The sequence below is a fragment of the Erinaceus europaeus genome, chromosome 20, assembly GCF_950295315.1.
Source record: "Erinaceus europaeus chromosome 20, mEriEur2.1, whole genome shotgun sequence".
NCBI classification, from domain to species: Eukaryota; Metazoa; Chordata; class Mammalia; order Eulipotyphla; family Erinaceidae; genus Erinaceus; species Erinaceus europaeus.
Window position 1 is genome coordinate 56,008,735 of NC_080181.1, and position 22,142 is coordinate 56,030,876.

The window sequence follows — 22,142 nt, forward strand, 5'->3', positions numbered from 1 at the left end:
CATGTAAATGAATGAATGAAAAAATTTAATGCAGTGGGAACATGTGGTTAAAAGACAGTGGGGACTGGGGGCCAAGAGATAGCTCACCCTGTAGAATGCACATTTTACCGTATGAGAGGACCTGGGTCCGAGCCCCCAACCACCACATGGAGGCACTGTGCCAAGGGGGAGGCGTTGGGTACTGTATTATCTCTCCTCTCTGTTTCTCCCTCTCTGTCTCTCACTGTTTGTCTGGAAAACAGAAAAAGACTGCCGTGATTAATAGATTAGTGCAGGTTCCAGCAGAGCTGGGGGGGGCAGCAGCCAGCTGCGGGGGCGGTCTCTCTCTCCTCCCTCTCTCTCTCTCTCTCTCTCTCTCTCTCTCTCCTTCTGACTCCAAGCAGCAGGGTAGACCTGTGCTCCCCAGGGGTGCTCCTGGCAGAGCTGGATAAGCAGCTCTTTGTTGTTCAGGGAGGATGCTCCTGCTGGGTGGTTTGTGGGGGTGAGGATTTCCTGTTGGGGGAGAGGGTCCGCCTGGGGAGAGCTTCTGCCCAGGCCTTGTGTCCTGCAGCCTGACTCCTCAGTCATCTCTGGGGGGAGCAGGAGGGAAGTTGGATGGAATTTCTGAGGAAGTAACATTTGCTTCGGGCTGAATTGGGCCTTCCTGTCCAGCGACTAGCTGACTCTTCCTCCTTTTCTGCTCTCTTCCTCCTTCATACCAGCGCCTTCCTGGCAGCTGGTGGGGCTCTGCAGACCTTCCTCCCCCTTCTCTGTTCCTCCTTTCCCTCTCGGCTCCTCGGGACACCTAGGCTGGTACCCATCATTGCTCTTCCCTGCCCTGCCCTGCGTCACCACCCTCCAAGTGGCGCAGTTCCCCTGAGCCTGATCTCCGCCTACCTTCCTGCTGCAGTCCTGGTGGGAAGTTTGGGGAGGCCTGGGCTGGCTTCCCCAGGAGACTCAGCATGCCAGCGGCTGCCCAGTGGATTACTAACAACAAGCACAAGAGCATCTCCCCACCCCCAAGAGAAAGGAAACTTCAGTTTCTGTGAACCTGTGTGCTGGCAGTGAGAGGGCGGTTGGAGGGTCCCCCGGGGGTGGGCTCTGTTAAAATTTAATGTGTTCTCCCTCCCTCTCAATGCACCAGCTTCTGGCTCCTTTGCCTTTTCAGCCCTGTTGTTTGTCTGCTGGGTGAGATTTCTTACCTACCTGCTCTCTTACTTGAATGGCCATCTGCCCCCCATTTGTGACACAGACCCCTTCTGTGACCTTAGATTTCAATGAAACTTGTCACTGTGTTCTTAACCAACTACAATTTAGAAAAATAGGGTACACTTTCAATGGTGTTAGAATCACCAGACACAAGCAAGCAGTGAACTCTTTTGGTGACTGGTGGGAAGGGACAGGATGCCACCCACAGGTTAGGGAGCAGTTTAGGGAGTGGTGAGTCTGGGGTGAGGGCCACATCTCTGGGCACCGTGAGATGAATGTTTGCTCCGGGGTCTGTTTCAGCTTCTGGCCTCTGGGAGCTCTAGGATTGGTGGGGACAGTCCCTGGAGGCAGAGCTGCCCTTCCTCACTGTAGGAGTGGGTCTGACACAGGGCTCAGAGGCCAGCAAGGCCTCATTTCAGAAGAGCCTTCTCCCTCCCAGTCTAAGAAGCCGCTGCTTTCAGAGCCTGTGATGCGGGCTCAAGAGTCTGCTCTTCACAGCTGTGTCCTATCCTGCATGAGCTTTACATGTCTGTGTAGTGTGTCTGTGGAAGGTCATTGTTGCTTGTGGATCATGGAGCTGTGAAGCCAGGGAGAGGCTGGTGCCACACTAAATCCCCTTTCTCTTACATTTTTTCCTCTGTGAAACCTTTATTCTTTATTCAGTCAGCAAATGCTCATCAAGCACCCACCACGTGCCAAACAAACTCTGTTACTTAGAAAGGAACAGCATGGTCTGTGTCCCCATGGAGCCCTCTGCCAGCAGAGGTCTCAGAATGTAAAAAAGAGCACAGGAAGCTAGCTTTGCTAGTGCAGTGGGGACAGAAGGGTGCAGCGGAGACTGCCTGGTGGAGGTAGTCTTTAGCGGAGTCTCAGTAGATGCGGGGGTCAGGGAGGGGCATTCCATCCAGGGACTAGAACATGCCAAGTCAGGGAGACCAGGAGCATATGAAGAGTCAGCACTTGTTTGGTGTGCATGGAGGGAGGTGTGGAGGTGGGATGCCAGAGGTGGAGGTCAAGGCTGACCGGGGAAGGCATTCAAGTGCTTGGACTTCACCCAGTGGACTGTGAGCAAAGGAGCAACATGCCAGCACTCTGGCATACACCCGGGATGTGGGGCTGGTGTGGGTCTACATGAAGAAGTCGCTGGGGACATGCTGACCTGAGAGGTGAGAACCTGCTCAAAGAAATGAGCGTGCTTTTGCTTGGATGCCTTCTCGCTGCACCGAAAACTCCTGCTTTGTGGCAGCTACTTACAGATCATTTACAAAAGTGTGTCCTCTGTAGTTGATCACGTTTCTTAAAAGTTACCAAGAAATAACCCCAAGTAACACTTTCCCACTGGAGTGTGTACCCAATACATATTTATAGTCACCAAATTAACTTGAGCACGTGGACATCTTTGAAATGTTGCGTACTGAGTTTTTCCTAACCCCAGTAAAAGGAAAAGAACGAGGTTCCTGTGTTTGCTGAGACCCCAATTCAGTCCAGGCACTGAACTAGACATTGCATTCTTATCCTATTTTAGAAGTTTATGAAGAAGGCAGCTTTTTGTTTGTTTGTTTGTTTGTTTTTAAGGTTTTATTTATTTATGAGAAAGATAGGAGAGAGAAAGAACCAGACATCACTCTGGCACATGTGCTGCCGGGGATCGAACTCGGGACCTCATGCTTGAGAGTCCAAAGCTTTACCACTGCGCCACCTCCCGGACAACAGAAGGTAGTTTTTCACTTGTAAGGCACGTGGGTGGGATTGAACCCAGAGTTCATGAGCCATCTGTGGAACCCACTGTCACCCAGCTCTCAGGACACACCAGACAAGTACAGCAGTTGACACAGAGGCACAGAGGTGGATGAAATGGAGAGCCTGCTGCCTTCAGGTGCACATGAGGGCTGAGTGCTCAGGGAACAGGCTCAGCAAGTGCAGCTCTGCACGTGCCGGAGTGGGGCTCTGGCCTCTCTGTGTCGCGGGAAACTCTACCTCATGTGAAATAGACCATTTCGTAATTCATTTTTTAAAGATTTATTTTATTTTATTTATTTATTTTCCCTTTTGTTGCCCTTGTCTTTTTATTGTTTCTGTAGTTGTTGATGTCGTTGTTGTTGGATAGGACAGAGAGAAGTGGAGAGAGGGGGAGAGAAAGATAGACACCTGCAGACCTGCTTCACCGCCTGTGAAGCAACTTCCCTGCAGGTGGGGAGCCAGGGGCTCGAACTGGGATCCTTATGCCAGTCCTTGTGCTTCTCGCCACGTGCACTCAACCCGCTGTGCTACCACCTGACTCCCAACATTTTTTTTGGAAGATTTTATTTATTTATGTATTAATGAGAAATATAGGAGGAAAGAGAAAGAGCCAGACATTACTCTGGTACACGTGCTGCCGGGGGTTGAACTCAGGACCTCATGCTTGAGTGTCCGATGCTTTATCCATTGTCCCACCTCCCGGACCACAAAATAGACATTTTTTTTTTTTATAATCTTTATTTATTGGATAGAGACAGCCAGAAATCAAGAGGGAAAGGAGGGGGGAGATAAAGAGACACCTGCAGCACTGCTTCACTGCTCGCAAAGCTTTCTGTCTGCAGGTGGGGACTGGGGGCTCAAACAATCCACACACATTGTAACATGCGCTCAGCCAGGTGTGCCACAACTCAGCCCCTTAAATATTTAATTAAAATAGACATATTTTTAAAGATTGATTTATTCTCATAAGTCAGAGGAATAGGAGGAGAGAGACCAGATCACTGTTCAGCTCTGGCATGTGGTGGTTCTGAGAATTGAACTTGGAACCTCTGGGGCTTCAGGCATGGAAGTCTAGTTTGCTGCCTCTTTGCTCTCTCCCTAAGCTGGCAAATACATGTTTATTAATGGGGCTCAGTGGTGGTGCACCTGGTTAAGTGCATATATTACAATGCACAAGGACCCAGGTCCAAGCCCCCGGTCCCCACCTGCAGAGGGGAAGCTTCACAAGTGGTGAAGCAATGCTGTAGGTGTCTTTCTGTCTCTCTCCCGATCTCCCCCTTCCTCTCAATTTCTGGCTGTTTCTTTCTTTTTTTTTTTTTTAAGAATTAATTTATTTATTCATAAGGAAGATAGGAGGAGAGAAAGAACCAGGTATCACTCTGGTACATGTACTGCCGGGGATCGAACTCAGGACCTCATGCTTGAGAGTCCAGTGCCTTAACCACTATGCCACCTCCCGGACCACAATTTCTGGCTGTTTCTATCCAATAAATAAAAGATAATAAAAAGTTTTTAAAAAGTTTTATTAAAGTAGCAAATCCTTGTGTATGAGCAAATTTGAAAATGCAGAATGTAAAAAATGCAAAAAAAAAAAAAAACCAACCTCCTACTTTTGCCCACAAGAAATTATGTACACTGTCTAATGCCTTTGAATTTTCTAGCAGTCTTTTTCAGTGCACATATATAAATATACAGTGTTTTAAACATGGCTACAAGCCTGTTGAACTCTGTATCCTTTCACTTTTTCATTTGACATAACATTGTGGCAAGCAGAACTTCTAAAAAGCACTTGGGCTTTTGCAAGGGAGCATATGCTTTGCAAACATTCCTGTCAGCCACCAGTATCCAACTGTAAGAATTCACATCCTACCCAAAACAGAAACTGTGCCAGTCAGGGAGTCCTTTGATCACCAGGCAGTCAACCTAGCCAAAATGTTATAAATTTAAACAGACTAAAACTAAATCCCTACCACTTGAAAAAATGTAAAGCAGTCTCCTAAATTGCTGTTGGGTCAAGGAAGAAATAAAGAATATACTGACACACATTTAGAAAGCATTGAAAGCCGGGATGCCACATAGCCAAGCCTATGGGAGACAGCTGGCGCTATTCTCATAGCCTTAAATGCTTTTATTATTAAAAATAAGAAGGGGGGGGGGGAGAATAAGCCAAGCATTCAGCCCAAGATCTTAGCTGGGGAGAAAAGAAAAGAAATAAAATAAACCATCATTAAGGAAAATGGGGAAATAATAGTAAAGATAAAGGCAGAAATACAAGAATTAGAAAAACAGAAACCAAGTGAAATGAGTAAATATATCCAAGGGCTGATACTGGTTTAAACAAACAGTGAAATGGATCAACCTTGGGCAAATCTGTTTGAGAAATAAAAGAAAAATATTGGCATATAGGAATGAGGAAGAGGACACTGCGGTTGATAGGTTTTAAAAAATGACCGGAATGGAAAGCTTGACAGTAGGCCTACATTTGAAAACCTTCATAAAATGAATGCTTTTCTGAAAATGTGTATGTTGTTAATGAGAAAATCTTTACAATTGTTATTCAAAGCACTGCCCCCTCTATTCAAAGCAAACCCCAGCCCCAAGTGTTTCTTCGAGGTAATTATTTCCTATTTCATAATACTGATAATGTTAAGCTGTTCCATAGCTTAGCAAAAGATGGAGAGCTCTCCCAATTCACTCTACAAAGCAAAAGAAGCTTGATATTAAATATGGCAAAAAGATCATATTAAAGAAAGAAAATGCTACATCAAAAAAAGAATTCAATAATGTATTAAGCAAGTCATCCACCATAACCCAGTGGGGCGAGGGTTGGGGGATGGAACTGGGGAACTGTCAATATTAGGAATGCTTAATACAGTAATGACGTCATGATAATGGATTAAAGAAGTAAAAACGAATTGATTCCAATATATGCAGGGGAAATTGATTAAAATCGAACAGCCATTTCTACCTACTCAATACACTGTTTTTAAAAAGGGAATGGAAAGGAACATTCTTGGCTGACTAAGAATAGCTGTTTCAACCCAATAACCAATGTTATGGTTAACCATGAAAAACTAGCAACATTCCTGATGAAATCGGTAGTAAAATCTGGAGAGCCCTATTAACATTACTGTATGGTCTTGCTTTTCAAATTCTAGTCAATACAATTATGCAGAAACAAATACATTACAAAGCAGAGGTATTACACTGTTTACTGTATACCAAATCTTGAGTTGGAGATTGATATCGATATCAAAAGTGTAGAAATAAAAAAATGTAAAAATGGGGCTGGGTGGTAGGTAGTGCAGTGTGTTAAGAGCGCAGGTGGTGCAAAGCGCACTGCATAAGGATCCTAGTTCGAGCCCCCAGCTCTCCACCTGCAGGAGGGTCACTTCACAAGCGGTGAAGCAGGTCTGCAGGTGTCTGTCTTTCTCTCCCCCTCTGTCTTCCCCTCCTCTCTCCATTTCTCTCTGTCCTATCCAACAACAACAACTATAACAATAGTAACAATAACAACCACAAGGGCAACAAAATGGGAAAAATAGCCTCTAGGAGCAGTGGATTCGTAGTGCAGGCATCAAGCCCCAGCGATAACCCTGGAGGCAAAATAAATAAATCAATGTTTAAAAGAATGTAAAAACCATCAACGTATTTGACTACATTAAAAACAGTGACATTCACCGGGGAGGTGTAGTAGCATCAGAACTTTGGATGTGTGGGCAGGATAGCTCATTTGGATAGTGCACTTGCTTTGCCATTGACACGCCCTGGGTTCAAGCCCAGCCCCCACCTCACTGAGGGATTTCTGGTGCCGTGGTGTCTTTCTCTTTGGCTCTGTCTCAGTCTGGAAAAGTTGCCTTGGAGTGATGAAGCAAAGTGGTGACAGACCAACAACAACTTTGGTTTTATAAGCAGCTTTGGCCTTTTAAGTTCTGGCATTCAGTGCTGGCACTAGGAATCCACTGCTCCTGGCAGCCATTTTTTCCACTTTATTGGATAGGACAGAGAGAAATTGAGAGAAGAGAGGGAATAGAGAGGGAGAGAGTGTGTTTAATCGGGTGCTCCACCACCCGGGCCCTTGTACCGCATATTCTAGAGTGCTGTTCTAGTGTCTCTCTTTCTCTTTCTATCTCGTAAATTAATAAAATAAGATTATTTTTAAAAGTTGTGACATTGCTATCCGTCCTTTTGTTGCTGCATGTCCGGAGCAGAGCATCATGATAAACTGTGAGGTTGGGGCCTGATAGCTTAATAGGTAGAGAGCATACTTCCCCGTGGTCAAGTCCTGGGCTCTATCCCCAGCACTACATGGGAGCTCCATGGATGGTGGGGGAGTGCTTTGATTGCTGTTTCTCTTCCTCTTTCTCGAAAACAACAACACCACATACTTATATACTGAATATTTGGGTCAGGAGGCTGTTCAGTACTGTTACACATGTGTAAGCCTCTGGTTCATTTCCTGGCAGTGGAATTAAGAAAAAAAAAAAGTAACTTTTAAATTGTGGGTTCTCCAGAACAGTTGAGAACCTGGTGGGAAAGATCTTATAATAAATAAGACATCTCAGGGTTAGGGGAGATAGCACAGCGGCTTTATAAAATGCGCTGAGGAACATCTCAGGGCTAGGGGAGATAGCACAGCGGCTTTATAAAATGCGGTGAGGGACATCTCAGGGCTAGGGGGAGATAGCACAGCGGCTTTATAAAATGCGGTGAGGAACATCTCAGGGTTAGGGGAGATAGCACAGCGGCTTTATAAAATGCGGTGAGGGACATCTCAGGGCTAGGGGGAGATAGCACAGCGGCTTTATAAAATGCGGTGAGGAACATCTCAGGGTTAGGGGAGATAGCACAGCGGCTTTATAAAATGCAGTGAGGAACATCTCAGGGTTAGGGGGAGATAGCACAGCGGCTTTATAAAATGCGGTGAGGAACATCTCAGGGCTAGGGGGAGATAGCACAGCGGCTTTATAAAATGCAGTGAGGAACATCTCAGGGCTAGGGGGAGATAGCACAGCGGCTTTATAAAATGCAGTGAGGAACTGAAAGTTCCAGAATCAGTCCCCAGCACCATGAGCCAATGACTAAGCAGAAAAAAAGACATAAACAAGATGCATCATTAGTAAGAACTGACATTTTATCTAAGTCGTATATATATGATAGAAGCTTAAAGATAGAAACTAAACAAATAACGTAATTAACTAATAAGCATTTGAGCCAAAGAGATGTCTGATGATCAGAGACCAGGTCACTGTATACAGTTCCCTGGATGATAGAGCTAAACTAATATTTGCAGAACAATAAACAGATGCCATGTAAGTTTGTAGAGGTAGTTGTGTGTGTGCACACATGCATATGTACACTCACACACCTCAGCAGGCATGATTTCACCTCAGAGGGAGAGACACTATAGCACCAAAAGCCTTTCTGGTGTCATAGTACTTCTGTGTGACGTTTAACCTCGGGCCATGTGCTTGGTGAGGCAGGCACCCTACCAGAGGAGCTATCTCACCCCCCCCTTTAATAAAGATTTAATAGTGGTCCGGGAGGTGGTGAAGAGGATAAGGCATTACACTCTCAACCATGAGGTCCTGAGTTCAATTCCTGGTAGCACAAGTACCAGAGTGATATCTGTTCTTCCTCTCTCTCCTATCTTTCTCATGAATAAATAAATTCTTTTTTTTTTTTTTTTTTTTTTTTTAAAGCTGTGTCCTTCAGCGAGGGAACAGGCAGCAAATGGTGAGTTGTGTATTGTGCCTGTTGAGTGTATGTGAATATGGGTGTTTGATTGTGAACTTGCAATGCGGAAAATTGCTTGGGTCATCATCACATCATGCACACCATGACCAAAGACAGGTGAAAGCCAGGAAAGGACCAGGTGGCTGGGGTAGGGTGAGAAGGATAGTACTTTTCTTAATTATTTGCGATTAGTGGTCTGTTGATTTATCACAGTTCTGCTTTGTTTTTGGTTCTGGGGCTTTGCACCTACACGATTCTACCATTCCTGGCAGGCTTTTCTCTCCCTCTCCCTCTACTCCCCCTCCCTCCAGAGAGTGAAGGGCAAGATGAAGAAGATAATCACCAGAAAGAGACATCATCACAGCACTGCCCCACCACTTCTGAAGCTTCCCCTTTGCATAGCGCCTCTGCTTAAGCTCATGTGTGCAGAAAGCTTTCCTCTGTTGATTACTCATCGCTCATTTTCCAGTGCCCATCACTGAGTCTGGCATATGGGTAAATTCATGCTGAGTGGGTATCCCAAGAGGGCATGTTTGCAGACACTTCCACCAGTGGGTCTTGCCACGGGGAGGCCCAGGTCAGGTGTGTGTTCTGGGGTCAGGTCTCTGCAGGGTGGCAGCTGTCCTGATCCCGCCAGAAACATCCATTCCCCCAGCTTAGTGCTAATAAGAAACATGGGGAAATCTCTAGTTTAATGACAGTTTTGATGTCATCCTTGGACTTTGATCTTGATTAGATGAACAGTTACTACTTCTTCTTCTTCTAGCGTTTGCCCTTTTTCCATAGCCAGTCAACAGCGTCAGGTTGAAAGCTGTCAGGAGCTGCTTGTTGCTGGCTTTGAATCCACATGGATCCCAGTCGCTTTCAAAACCAGCAACAGTTACTACTTATCTTGTTCTTCAGAGGCCAGATGAGTGGCCTGGGAAGTGGCACAGTGAATAAAGCACTGGACTCAGAAGCATATGGCCACAAGTTCTACACCACCACTACCCCCTTAATAAATATTAAAACAAAATAAATAGGAGGCCAAGTGCATTTATAAACCTTTCCCTCAATTAACTTTCGTAGATCCAGTCTCTCTTTTTAAATTATCTTTATTTATTGGGTAGAGACGGCCAAAAAATCGAGAGGGAAGGGGGAGATAGGGAGAAGGATGCCTGCAATACTGCAGAGCTTTCCCTCTGCAAGTGGGGCCAGGGACATCAGTCTTTGTGCATGGTAACACGTGTGCTCAGCCAGGTGCGTCAGCACCCGGCCCTTTGTTTAACTTTCACAACAGTTTTAAGAGTTAGCAACTGTTCTCCCAGTTTTGTTTTGTTTTTTTCCTCCAGGGTTATTTCTGGGGCTCTGTGCCTGCACCACTGCTCCTGGAGGCTATTTTTTCCCCTTTTGTTGCCCTTGTTGTTTTATCATTGTTGTGATTATTGATGTCATTGTTGTTGGATAGGACAGAGAGAAATGGAGAGAGAAAGACAGACTCCTGCAGACCTGCTTTACCGCTTGTGAGCAAACCCCCTGCAGGTGGGGAGCTGGGGGCACAAACTGGGATCCTTGCACCGGTCCTTGCGCTTTGCGCCATGTGCGCTTAACTCGCTGCGCTACCGCCTGACACCCTGTTCTCCCGGTTTTATAGATGAGGAAACTGAGGCATGGGGGGAAGAGGTTTGAGTTTCAGCACAAGTCTTGGTTTTGCCCAGAACTAGACTCTCAACAAATCACAAGCCCTCTGAACTTTCAGTTTCCTTGTCTATGAATAGCAGCAACTGACATTATTTGGTTTTTGCTGAGCCCTGGGCCCTGGCCACATACTGAACACATCCTCTAGAAGGTCAGCTACCAGAGTGAGGAATGAGACTTAGTCCACCTTCAGCAAACTGGATTCATTCCATTAGTCTTTCTATGCCAGGGCTTCACCCAGCATTTGCCACCAGGGAATAAACCCAGTAGGTTTTGTTTGTTTGGGTTTATTATACTTTTAAGCCAGCAGTCACACCCGTCCCTCCTGGTTTTGCACAGTGGGGTGACCACCATTTGTTCATCCCTGCTGGAAGCTGGTTAAAGTACAGGCCCTGGGGCTCCTGTATCCTTAAAAAAATGAGTGGATTCCTTGCTATAGTCTGATTGGGCCAGCCAGAAACTTTCAGTGGCTTTTTAAAAAAATAATTATTTATTTATTTTATTGTCTTTATTTATTTATTGGGTAGAGACAGCCAGAAATCAAGAGGGAAAAGGGGGGGGATTAGAGAGGATGAGAAGCAGAGAGGCACCTGCAGCACTGATTCACTCGCAAAGCTTTCCCCCTGCAGGTGGGGAACGGGGACTCGAACCTGGGTCCTTGTGCATTGTAACATGTGCGCTCAACCAGCTGCCCCACCACCCGGCCCCGGCTTTTTTATATTTTTAAAGATTTTATTTATTGATTCATGAGAAATGATAGGAGAGAGAGAAAGAAAGAACCAGACATCACTCTAGTACATGTGCTGACGGGGATTTAATTTAGGACCTCATGCTTGAGAGTCCAGTGCCTTATCCACTGTGCTACCTCCCGGACCACGGCTTTTTTACTTTTAAGAATTTTTTGTCTATGAGAGTACAGTAATGCTTAGCTCTGGTGTAAGTTGGTGCTGGGGATTGAACCTAGGGCCTTAGACTTGCTTGCAAGTCTTCCGCTGTACCACTGAGCATCTCCCAGGTCCTCAGTAGCGTTTTCCCCCTGAGATTAAACCTGCAGATTGTGTCGCTGGCATAAACCACAGCATAAACCATTTTTATTCAGAGGACCCAGCAAAATTCTGAGTGTGAGTTAGGACTGCAGATCCGGTCCTCTGCTGAGCACTCATGAATTTCTCATTGACAGAACATTCTCTTCAGACTTCAGCTCAGTGAACTCAGCAGGCAGAGGGTAGTTGAATGTGAATCCCATGGACACTCAAGAAATGTAAATGTACTCTTCTCAGTTTTTGAGAAAGAGGAGAGACAGGTGAGATGACCATGGGAATTAAGTGCCTCGCCACCGGGTATTTGAAATATTAAAAAAGGACAAGTTAAAGGTTTTTCATTTAAGAGGAAATAAGACTCATCTGCATGAGCCTCAGCCAGTAAGCACCGCTAGACCTCTTCGCCCCGTGCCACACATGAGCATGGCCAAGGCCGGACTGCACAACCTGGCTTTGAAAACTGGGTGCTACTGGACAGCTACATTGAGCATGAGGTTTGGAAACTTCCATAGTTTAGTGTTGCCATGACAACATGAAATGAGTGATGGGTGGCTGCATCATGACCGGGTGTGGGCCAGCTCGGGTCTGGGGACCAGGAGCAGGCCGGCCTGTTCAGTTAGCCCTTCCAGAGATTCAGATCAAGTTGGTCCTGCCCAGCTGGGCTTTGCAAACCCAGTCTTTCCAACCCTTGCTCTGCTCTTGCAGTTCAGAAAATTGAGGGGTGGGGGGTGGGAATGATAGTCCCTTCTGGAGGGTCCCTCATGGGAGAGGGAAATGCAGTTACACACAAGGGAATCTGCACACTTGGAGCCAGGAGGCTTTGTGTTGTTTTGTGTACTTACTTGAAGGACTGGGTTGCATTGTGGGTCTCCAGGAAGTTGCCAGCTGCCCTCCCTGTTTCCGAACTCGTGTGTGTGTGTGTGTGTGTGTGTGTGTGTGTGTGTGTGTGTGTGTGTGTGTGTGTGTGTTTGGTATTCTTGCTTGGGGGGAGGGGGTGTCAGGAAATAGCCATCAGTTTCCTGCTGATTAACTCTGTTCTTGGAGGGCCTTTCCTAGCTGAGAGTGAGGCCTGGCTTCCTGCCTCCCAGGCTTTCTCTCCTGGTCCTTCCTCAGAGTCTATCTTTCCTTCCTTTGTACTCAAGGGCAGGGCCACTGGGCCTAGCTTTGTTCTGGCTGTGGATGATCTCCAGCCAGACTTCCAGCTGCCTTGGGTTTTGCCTGGAGGTGTGTTTCCTTGGCACAGCCAGTACCTGTGGCAAGCAGGCCTCTTCGTGTGGATCTGAACACCCTTGGGAATGATGCTGAGGAAGCAAAACTGGGGCACAGACCCCAAGATCACTTCACTGGTAGAAGGGTAGTCCGCCGAGTCTCTGCCTCTGGTCTTTCTTTCTTTCTTCCTTCTTTTTTTAAAAAATCTTTTTAAAAACATTTATTTATTTATCTATTTTTGCTTCCAGGGTTATTTCTGGGGCTCGGTGCCTGCACTATGAATCCACTGCTCCTGGAGGCTGTTTTTCCCCTTTTGTCACCCTTGTTTATTGTTGTTATTGCTGTCATTGTTGTTGGATAGGATAGAGAGAAATGGAGAGAGAAGGGGAAGACAGAGAGGGGGAGAGAAAGATAGACACCTGCAGACCTGCTTCACCGCCTGTGAAGCAACCCCCCTGCAGATGGGGAGCTGGGGGTTTGGATTGGGATCCTTGCACCAGTCCTTGCGCTTCACACCATGTGTGCTTAGCCCGCTGCGCTACCACCCAACCCCCTTAACATTTATTTTTATTTACTTATTAGATAGAGGAAGAGAGAAATTAAGAGGGGAGGGGGGAGATAGAGGGAGATACCTGTAGCCCTGCTTCACCACTTGTGAAGTTTTCCCACTGCAGGTGGGGACCAGGGGCTTTGAACCCAGGCCCTTGCACATTGTAATGTGTGTGCTTAACCAGGTGCACCACTGCCTGATCCCTCCCTCTGGTCTTTGAAGGGAGTGGACGAGGCCAGTGCTGTGCTGGAGTTGGGCTCCCTGGCCTTTGAATGCAGGCCAAGTGGAGGAGGGTGTGGCCAGAGCTGCTCGCCACTTTATTTGATCCCCACAGCCTTTACAGGGTGTCCCCATGAATGGTATAGGCTACAGAACCAGGCTGTAGGACTTGGTCCCAAGCACTCTAGCGCTCTCACTAGGGGTGCCAGTGGTGAGCTGAGGCTTCCTGCTTGGGCCTCTTGGCTCCCACAGAAGTGGCACTGTCACTCAAGATAGCAGAGATGGTACAGAGGCCTCCGCCAGCTAGGGTGGGAGGCTTTGTGCTTGCAAATACCTGGTGGCTGAGTCAGCATATACAGGTGTATTTGGCTAGCAGACTGGAGCACAGCGAAACCTGCCGCCTCCCTGCTCCCGCCTTTTCAGCAGAAATGCCCTCTGGAAAGGTCAGCAGGACCAGCATAGACTTTGTGAGGCCTGGTGCAAAATGAACATGAGGCCTCTGGTTTGAAAATTAGTAAGAGCCACAAGAGGGCTACAGCAGAGTGTGATGTCCCCCAGCCTGGGCCCAGGGCTACCTAGGAAAGCCTGCAAGTCTTTAGTGGAAGCGGACTTTCCAGCCAAGCCAGCTGCGAGTCCCCCTCTGTCCCAAGGTAGCTTTTTGTGAGAACGCAAGTGAATGGCACATCCACATGACAAGTTTTCAGCTTACCTTCTCCATTTTGTCTTTCCTTGGCCAGTTTCCCCTTTCTTTGGAAACTCAGAGCTTTGCAACTCTCCCTCCCATTCTTCCTCCTTCTTTCTTCCCCTTCATCCTTGTTTATTCCCCCCCACACTTCCTGTTTCCACTGCTTTCATCTGGGAGGACCCTCTCCTGTGTTTGCTGTAGAGCATTTCCTGGCCGTTCTGTTCCGGTTCACTCCCTTGGAGTGAAACAAGGAGCTTCCTAAAGCCTCCCCCAAAGCGGCTCAGTGAGTTCCGTCTGCCAAGGGTCTTCCCTTACGTGGCCTCTGGCTCCCTCCAGATGGCCTCTTCCCATTGTCAGCTTTGTCACTCCCCACATTCAGCTGTCAGCCCTGCTAGTCACGGTGGGAGGGCAGCCTACATCTTCCAGTGACACCCCATGAGCTGGTGATTGGGAGATGGGGTGTGAAGAGTTAGCCCAAGGGAGAAGTCTGAGGCCTTCCCTCATCTTCTCCACACCACAGCAGAAAGACCTTTAAACCACCAGTGGGTCGTGTTGCCACCAATGCCCAGCTGCCCGCGGAAAATGGCCTTCAAGGCCCTGCCTCTCTGGAGAGAGAACCTCAGGAATCCCTCACTGGATGGTTGCCTGCCCTGGAAGGGATGGGATCAAGGGAGACTTCCTAGGCCGACTCCATGAGGAAGCGAGGGATGGTCTGGGGGTGCTCTCTCTGCCGTGCAGATGGGGAAACCCTGCATCAGCCCACATTTTCATTGCTGTCACACCCCTTGGCTGTGCTTGCTTTCTCCCGCTCTCTGGAATGGCTTGGCTGCATTGTTGAGAGCAAGGTGCAGGCAGCTTGAGGCTCACCCTTAGTATGTTAGGAGCAAAGACCTTCCCAGTGACAATGCTGTCACCATCCCCTGGAAAGTGATCAGTCTTCAGTAGTGTCATCAGTTACACAGTCCTGCTCGGTTTTTCCCAGAGTCCTGCAAACATGTTGCTATGCTCTTTTCCCAATCCCTAGAGGCTTGTGTGTCACATTTGGTTGTTGTGTTTCTTTGACTTCTTTTAATCTGGAAGAGTCCACTGCTCTGTGTGTATGACATTGCTGTGAAGAGTCCGAGTGGCCAGCCATCTTGTAGAATGGGTTTCTGGCTTTGTCTGATTGAGCACCTTCAAATTTGCAGTTTTATGGTTTATTTCTTTCCTATGAAAAAGCATGCAACAGGAGGCAGAGAGGGAGAAGCCAGAGCACCGCTCCAGTCCATGGCTTCTCTTGGTCGCAGCATGCCAGCCAGGTGGGGTGCACCTTGCCTTCCTTTTGTAGATGCACGTGTGGAGGGTGTGGCCAGGTCCACGGTCTCAGGCAGAAATAGCCTAACCAGCACCCAGCCTTCCAGCCTCTGCTGTATTTGTTCTAGGACTGGGTGGGTGACAGACTGCTGTCTACTCATTTTTCATCCTCACTGGCAGTGAAAACAGCTTCCCTGTTCACCTGCCTACTCCTCCCTCAGCACGCGGGCCTGCGTCTGCCGTGGTCTGCGTGTTAGAGCCCTGCCTATGGCCACCAATGGGGGCCTGTCTCTCTGGAGGGACAGGTGCCTTTGGTCCCAAAGACCCTACTTCCAGGCACCCATATCAGACCCGCTTCTGGCTTCTGAGATTTCTTTTGTTTACTCCCCTTGGGGATTTGAGGTTGCCAGAGAGAGCCTATGGATGAGTGGGGTGTTGCTGTTTTGTGCTTCAAGGCCTAGAATAGACCACGGGGTATAGCTTGAGTAGCCAGAGAGAACAGTCAGCTGTGTGTGCACAGGACACCGGGTGAGGGGCCACGCACACATACATCAGGCTGCCTTCTCCCCACTGGCTGTGCTCACTGGGCACCCTGGTATTCCTGAGGCTTCAGGGCTCTGTGCCACCCACTGCATGCCAATATTCTGCATGTTTTATCCCCAAGATACTTGGCCCCCATTCTCTTCTCTGCAAATGGCAGGAATCCATTGAACTTGGTTCCTTCCCCCAAGAAACCTCCATTCACATCCATTTAAGAACAGGCGCCCACCCTTCAGTTGCCCAGCTCCTGGGAGTTCAGAATGATCGAGGTTTGACTTAACAGTGACTGCTTTGCCAGTCCTTTATTATCTTTATTTATTGGATAGAGATAGCCAGAAATCAAGAGGGTGATAGAGAGAGGAGAGAGACAGAGAGACAGACACCTGCAGCACTACTTCACCACTCACAAAGCTTTCCTCCTGCAGGTGGGGACTGGGGGCTTGAACCTGGGTCCTTGCGCATTGTACTATGTGCACTCAACCAGGTGCGCCACCACCCGGCCCGCTTTTAGTTTTTTCTATCAAAGTAATTCATATGCACTTTTTAAATGTCAAACTCTACTGCACGGCTTCTAAGGGTAAAGCAGCAGTCTCCCCGCCCAGCTCTGCACTGTAGCCCCCCGGATCCATTAACTGCTTTCAGTTTCTCCTTTCTGTAACGCACCTTCATATTTTGAAAGAATATGTTTATCCTGCTATTTCACAATTTACCAATTTGGGGCATTCTCTGTTGCCTCTGTATTCTTGCGTGTTCTGCTCATAGTACTCTGTGGGGTCAGATTCACACCGTCACCACCGAGCCTAGTCCTGAGCTGTTCTGTAGAGTTCTTTATTGTTCTCACCGGCTTCATTTTCTCTGTGTCTGTCTCTGATTCACCCCAATATACCAAGAGATCAAGAAAACATCTCTCAGCTGTTTTATCTATTAGTTCATTGATCAGTTCTATCTTTTTTCCCTTCGGCCTTGGGGAGTCTTGCCAGTAAAATTCTTTAAAGGTTTTTCAAAGCAAATGAAAATGTAGTTTGTTTGAATATATTAAAATAACTTTGTGTACCTCTACTGTAAAGGTTTCCCTGAACCCTTGCCTCCCAAGGCTGCCCTCCCAGACCCCTAGACCCCCACACAGCCCATAGCGCACAGAAGTATAATCACTTGTTTTCTTAGTGCTTGCACCCACTGCTCTGTAAATTCTGTGGCTCGTCTGCTGCCAGGAATGGAGGGCATTCTACATGCAGAGCTGGGACAGAGCTGGGTCTTGTTCTCCACTTTTTCCCTAGGAGTGTGCAGGAGTTTGCTGGCTCTTAGTAGGTGCCCAATAGATTCTGGCTGGGTTGGCAGTCAGGAGGCTCTTCTGGGTCTGTTCTACAGCAGGCTTTCCCAGAGCTAGCAAGGGAAGGTGGAGTTTTCTCTCCCAGATCTGGGGTGCACTGTCCACCCAACACTTTGCTAACTCAGCTTCAGGCATTCAGGGCCTGGAATTGAACCCTTTCCTCAGCCCCAGCCACACCACTGTGCTGCTACTCAGTCAGCAAGTGAGGCTGAGACTGGCTCCATCGATTAGTCAGTAACCCAATCAGTCTTCCCTCACTCAGCCTCTGCTCCCAGACGCCTCTCATTTTCTAGCGTTCGGGTGATCAAAAGGAAAAAAGAAAGCTTTGCTTAAAGGCGATACCGTTTTAGGTTTTGTCAAAAGACAAGAAGAGCAATGGAAGGAGAAGCAGAGAAAGGGGGCCTGGGCTGCTACCCAGTCTCAGAGTGACTTGTGGCCACCAGACTGAGGACTGTGTGTGTCCTGTTGGTGTGGTACTACAGAGGGCAGGACAGAAGTCCTCTCTTAGGAAGTCTGACCTGTGGTGTGACCTTCATGTCCTCACACAGCCCTTCCTGGTAAGGACACTGACCAGCTGCAAGCAGTCAGGTAGAAGGACCAAGTTCCCTCTTCCTGCCCAGAAATAGGGTCCAGCCTGAGAAGTCAGCTGGGCATCCTTGGAGCAGTCTCTTGTGTGAATATTTGGGGCCATTTACAGCATCATCTGTTATGTGGCTGAGAGGTGACTCAACAGTAGACGTGGTGCTTTGCAAACTCAGGCCCCACACTCAACTGCCAACACTGTATGCCGTCAGATCAGTGCTCTGGTCCCTAGATAGATAGATAGATAGATAGATAGATAGATAGATAGATAGATAGATAGATAGATAGATCTTTTTAAAATGTCATTTAAGATCTTCAAAAAGGCATTGTATGGCAGTAGTACAGCACCAGGAGAAACATCAGCACACTGGTGTCTCTCCTTCTTACTATCTCTGTCTAAAAAAAAGTCACCCCAGAGTTAAATTTGTGCATGCCCTGGTGATGCCAAAATAAATAAATAAAAGAGTAGCCTTTAGGGCCAGCAAGGTATGTACTCCCGCTCGAGGCCCCAGCGCACTGCAGGGGAAGCTTAGTGCTCTGGAGTCTCTCCTCCTCTGTCTGAAATTGCACATTCTCAAGATCCCTGGGCAGCAGGATAAAGCTCATCTCTGGGCATCGGTAAGATATAAGTGCCACACAGCTTGATGATGCAGCCAGCTGCACCCAGGCCGACCTCCAGCCAGGATCCTTCCTACCTGGTCTCCTGCTCTCAGAGTTGAGCAGACCAGGCCCCACCACAGCCCCCTGGGGCTTTTTCTGCTCTGCTCACCCAGGGCCCAATGGGAGATGGCCCTGAAATAAAGCCAGTGGCAGCTAGCCATGCTCCTTGACCCCGAAGAGGGTGTCATGAGTTTTGGGGTGAGGGGTACCTTTAAAGCTACTCTTTGGTGCTTCTCTGGTAGAACTGTTTTTTTTGTTTTGTTTTTTGGTACTTTTAGGAATTAACTTGCAGTCCTCAGCCTGTCCTTCCCTCACTTGTTCCCCCCGGAAAGGGGAGCAAGCACAGAGAAGAAAGGGTCAGCTTTGTGGCAGTGATTGGCACCTTCTGTGAATGGGGGTCACCACTCAGGCTGCTCCTTTTCAAGGGCTCCTTTCTGCCGGCACACAGTACTCACGCCAGGACATTCTTGCTTTCAAAGCTTCTGTCTTTCTCTCCCCCTTTGTATCTGCTTTCCTTCCCTTCCCTGTTTTGCTTTTCATTCTGAGCGCTCACCAGCTCCCTCGGGAACAGCTCTCCTCACGCTCTCTCTCTCCCCTTTTCTTCTTCTTCTATTCAGTTCCTTTTCACTCTTTTTTGCCTCTTTCTTCTTCTTCTTTTTGAATAGTGCCTCTGTTTTCAAGGGGCTGGGCCAGTAAAGAAGTCGTTTTTTTTTTTTTTTTTTTTTTTTTTTGAGGAAGAGGGAATGTGCATGTTTCCATTTTTCTCCATTGCTGTAGATGTGAGGAAGGTAAGGGGGGGGCATCACCACTGAGCTTTTTTCTGGCTGTGCCTTCCTTCAGGCTCAGATAACAGGGCCCCATCACTGCAGGCCAGGCACATTGCTTGGGCTACTCATTTGGCCCCCAGGGTGCTGGACCCCATGAAAAGGTGAAGCCCAAGGCTAGATAAGGGTTCTTTGCACATCCATTCCCAGGGAGTCTTGGGCTCCCTTGGGCCTCTAGAAGCCATGTGAACAGTGCACACACAGCCACTGTCTTCCATGGCCTATGCAGGCCTGCACTTGGCCAGGCGAATCCTGGAGAGGAGAACGGAGCAGCAGAGAGAAGGCTGAAAGTGGTGGGCAGCTCCTAGGAAGCAGGCCATGGAGTTCAGGCATTTGATAGATTTGGCAGGAAATGTTGGGGCAGCAGGGAGTCGGGCGGTAGCGCAGCGGGTTAAGCGCAGATGGTGCAAAGTGCAAGGACTAGCGTAAGGATCCCGGTTTGAGACCCTGGCTCTCCACCTGCAGGAGGTCGTTTCACAGGCGGTGAAGCAGGTCTGCAGGTGTCTTTCTCTCCCCCTCTCTGTCTTCCCTTCCTCTCTCCATTTCTTTCTGTCCTATCCAACAATAATAACTACAATAATAACTACAACAATAAAATAACAAGGGCAACAAAAGGGAGTAGATAAATATTTAAAAAGAAAAATAAATGTTGGGGCACCAGAGGAGCGGAGAAGCCACGAAAAAAGCGTTTCTCTTAGGGTCCCCCCAACGCACGTGCACGCACACGCACACGCACACGCACGAGACAAGAGAGCAGAGGCAGGTGGAGCCTGGGGCCACCAGAACTTAGGAGGCTGAGGAGGAAGGGAGTGGAGAGAAGCCGGGACATGGGGCCTGGCTGAGTGTGAGAGGGGCAGGGGCAGGGGCAGGTGAGCTGAGGATTTGCAGCTGCATCCTCTGAGGCTGCAGTCCTAGAAGGCCCTTTGGCCTCCTCAGCACTGGAGACCGGGCTGCTGGGGTTTTCACCCCTGGAGATGTGAAGTCTGTCCTGCTCAAGTTTCCCAGGGCTGCCAGGAAGAGCTAGGCACCTGGGGCACACAGTGGCCTCTGGGGTGTGGGTGGCCTGGCTGACGTGGCACAAGGACTCCAGACCAGCGTATGGCCACACAGGCCACTCAGTAATGTGGTCTTGGAGCCTCCTTTCTCTATTTATTTACTTATTTATTTATTTTTCTTATTGCTTTTGTAAAAATATTTATTTTCCCTTTTGTTGCCCTTGTTGTTTTATTGTTGTAGTTATTGTTGTCATTGATGTCATCGTTGTTGGATAGGATAGAGAGAAATGGACAGAGGAGGGGAAGACAGAGGAGGGAGAGAAAGATCTGCAGACCTACTTCACCACCTGTGAAGCGACTCCCCTGCAGGTGGGGAGCTGGAGGCTAGAACTGGGATCCTTACACCGGTCCTTGCACTTTGCGCCACGTGCACTTAACCTGCTGGCGCTACCGCCCGACTCCTGGAGCCTCTCTTTTCAAGTGCAACTTGAATGTGTCCCCAGCAGATGTGGTGTGAATGCAGCCCAGCCAAGTGCAGAGGGCAGCCCATCTCTTGCCTCCCACACCACCACCCCCTCCTCAAGGTACAGGGCCTGGAAGGCAGAACCCATGGTCATGCTGAGCAGGAAGGGGTGGGGTTCAATCAGACAGCAGGACAGGTGGGCACAGGAGCAGTCTTGTGACCAGGGCAGCAGAGTGGGCATCTCAGGGAGGGTGCCTGAACTATAAACGGACAGTTTACCCAGGAAACACATGTGGGCTACTTACTGTGTGTTCCACTGGTGCCAGCCTTCCCAGGAGAAGAGCCAGGGCTCCCAGGGCTGTGGGCAAAGGCTTCTGCCCTCCCTCTACATCTGGGTGACTGGGCCTCACAAGCTTTGGGTGAAGGCAGCGGGACAGAGGTCTGTGCTCCCAAGTACTCAGAGCAGGCCCTGTCCAAGCAGATTCCCCAGGCAGGACTTAGACTGAACCAGCTGGGCACCCTAGCTGCTCCCCTGGGCCCCACCTACTTCCAGACACCTGCTGGCAGACGCCAGCCTGCCAGGGTAGCCTGCCTATCAGGTTTTTCCAGTGTGGACAAGACCATCTCTGCAGCTGAAAGGGGCCTGTGAGGCAGCACTCCTGGAAGGCTAGATCTGCCTCTGTGGACAGGTTCCTGGGTGACCGTTCTAGAGCCCAGCACAAGGACTTACTGACTGCCAGTCCTCAGAGCAAACAGATGTAGCTGGTTCTAACTGGCCACGGGTGCTCCCAGCTCCCCACTGTGGTTAGGAAGGATTGTCGGCGTGGGGAAATAGCTGAGGCAGGTTCAGACTTCAGAGTCTGGGCTCTGCACTGGGCTTTCTTCTCCTGCTTTGCTCATCGTTATTATCTCTAACCCTCAGACTGACACCTTATCGGCCTAGCCTGGATGTCATGGCAGGTCACATCGTCTTAACAGTGCCTCCGTGTCACGGGAATACTGCTGAAAGCGTGTTCCCATCACTGCTGTGCCTCTGTTTATTTGTAGACGGGAGTGACGGCACTAGGGCCAAGCCCACAGTTGGATCAGTGTTGAGCAGCCCTACCACCCTGGAGGTGGCCCAGCCCCACCTGGAAATGGGGTCCTACTCACACAGGTGCTGCCACACTGTGCCTGCACGCCCTGCCCGCCTGTCCTGCGTCTGGTGTCTGGCCTGTACACCGGCTGCCTGGAGGTGGCTCTGCCTCCTGACTGTGTGGGGAGTGGGGTGGGGTGTCAGTGAGGTGTCCTGTGGTTGCCTCACCGGAGCTTCCAGACCTTTGAGTTTTGAGGAATTGGGGGGAAAACAGGGGCCTCAGCCTCTGCCCTGTGATTCAGTGCAGCCTCTATGTGTGAGGGACCTCTTGTGATC

General features: G+C 48.8%; 1 protein-coding gene across 6 annotated transcripts in view; it reads left to right on the forward strand.

Annotated features, from left to right (window-relative positions):
• ZNF710 (zinc finger protein 710) overlaps positions 1 to 22,142 on the forward strand; it is a 66,264-nt gene that overhangs the window by 18,967 nt on the left and 25,155 nt on the right. The window contains exon 1 of one of the 6 annotated variants that reach the window (XM_060179441.1): positions 11,784 to 11,875. The exons of the other annotated variants lie outside the window; for them this stretch is intronic. Within the exon in view, the coding sequence (XP_060035424.1) occupies positions 11,799 to 11,875 (77 nt within the window). The 5' untranslated portion in view covers positions 11,784 to 11,798. Of the gene's footprint in view, positions 1 to 11,783; positions 11,876 to 22,142 lie in introns of those variants that run through there. 6 annotated transcript variants of the gene reach the window in all.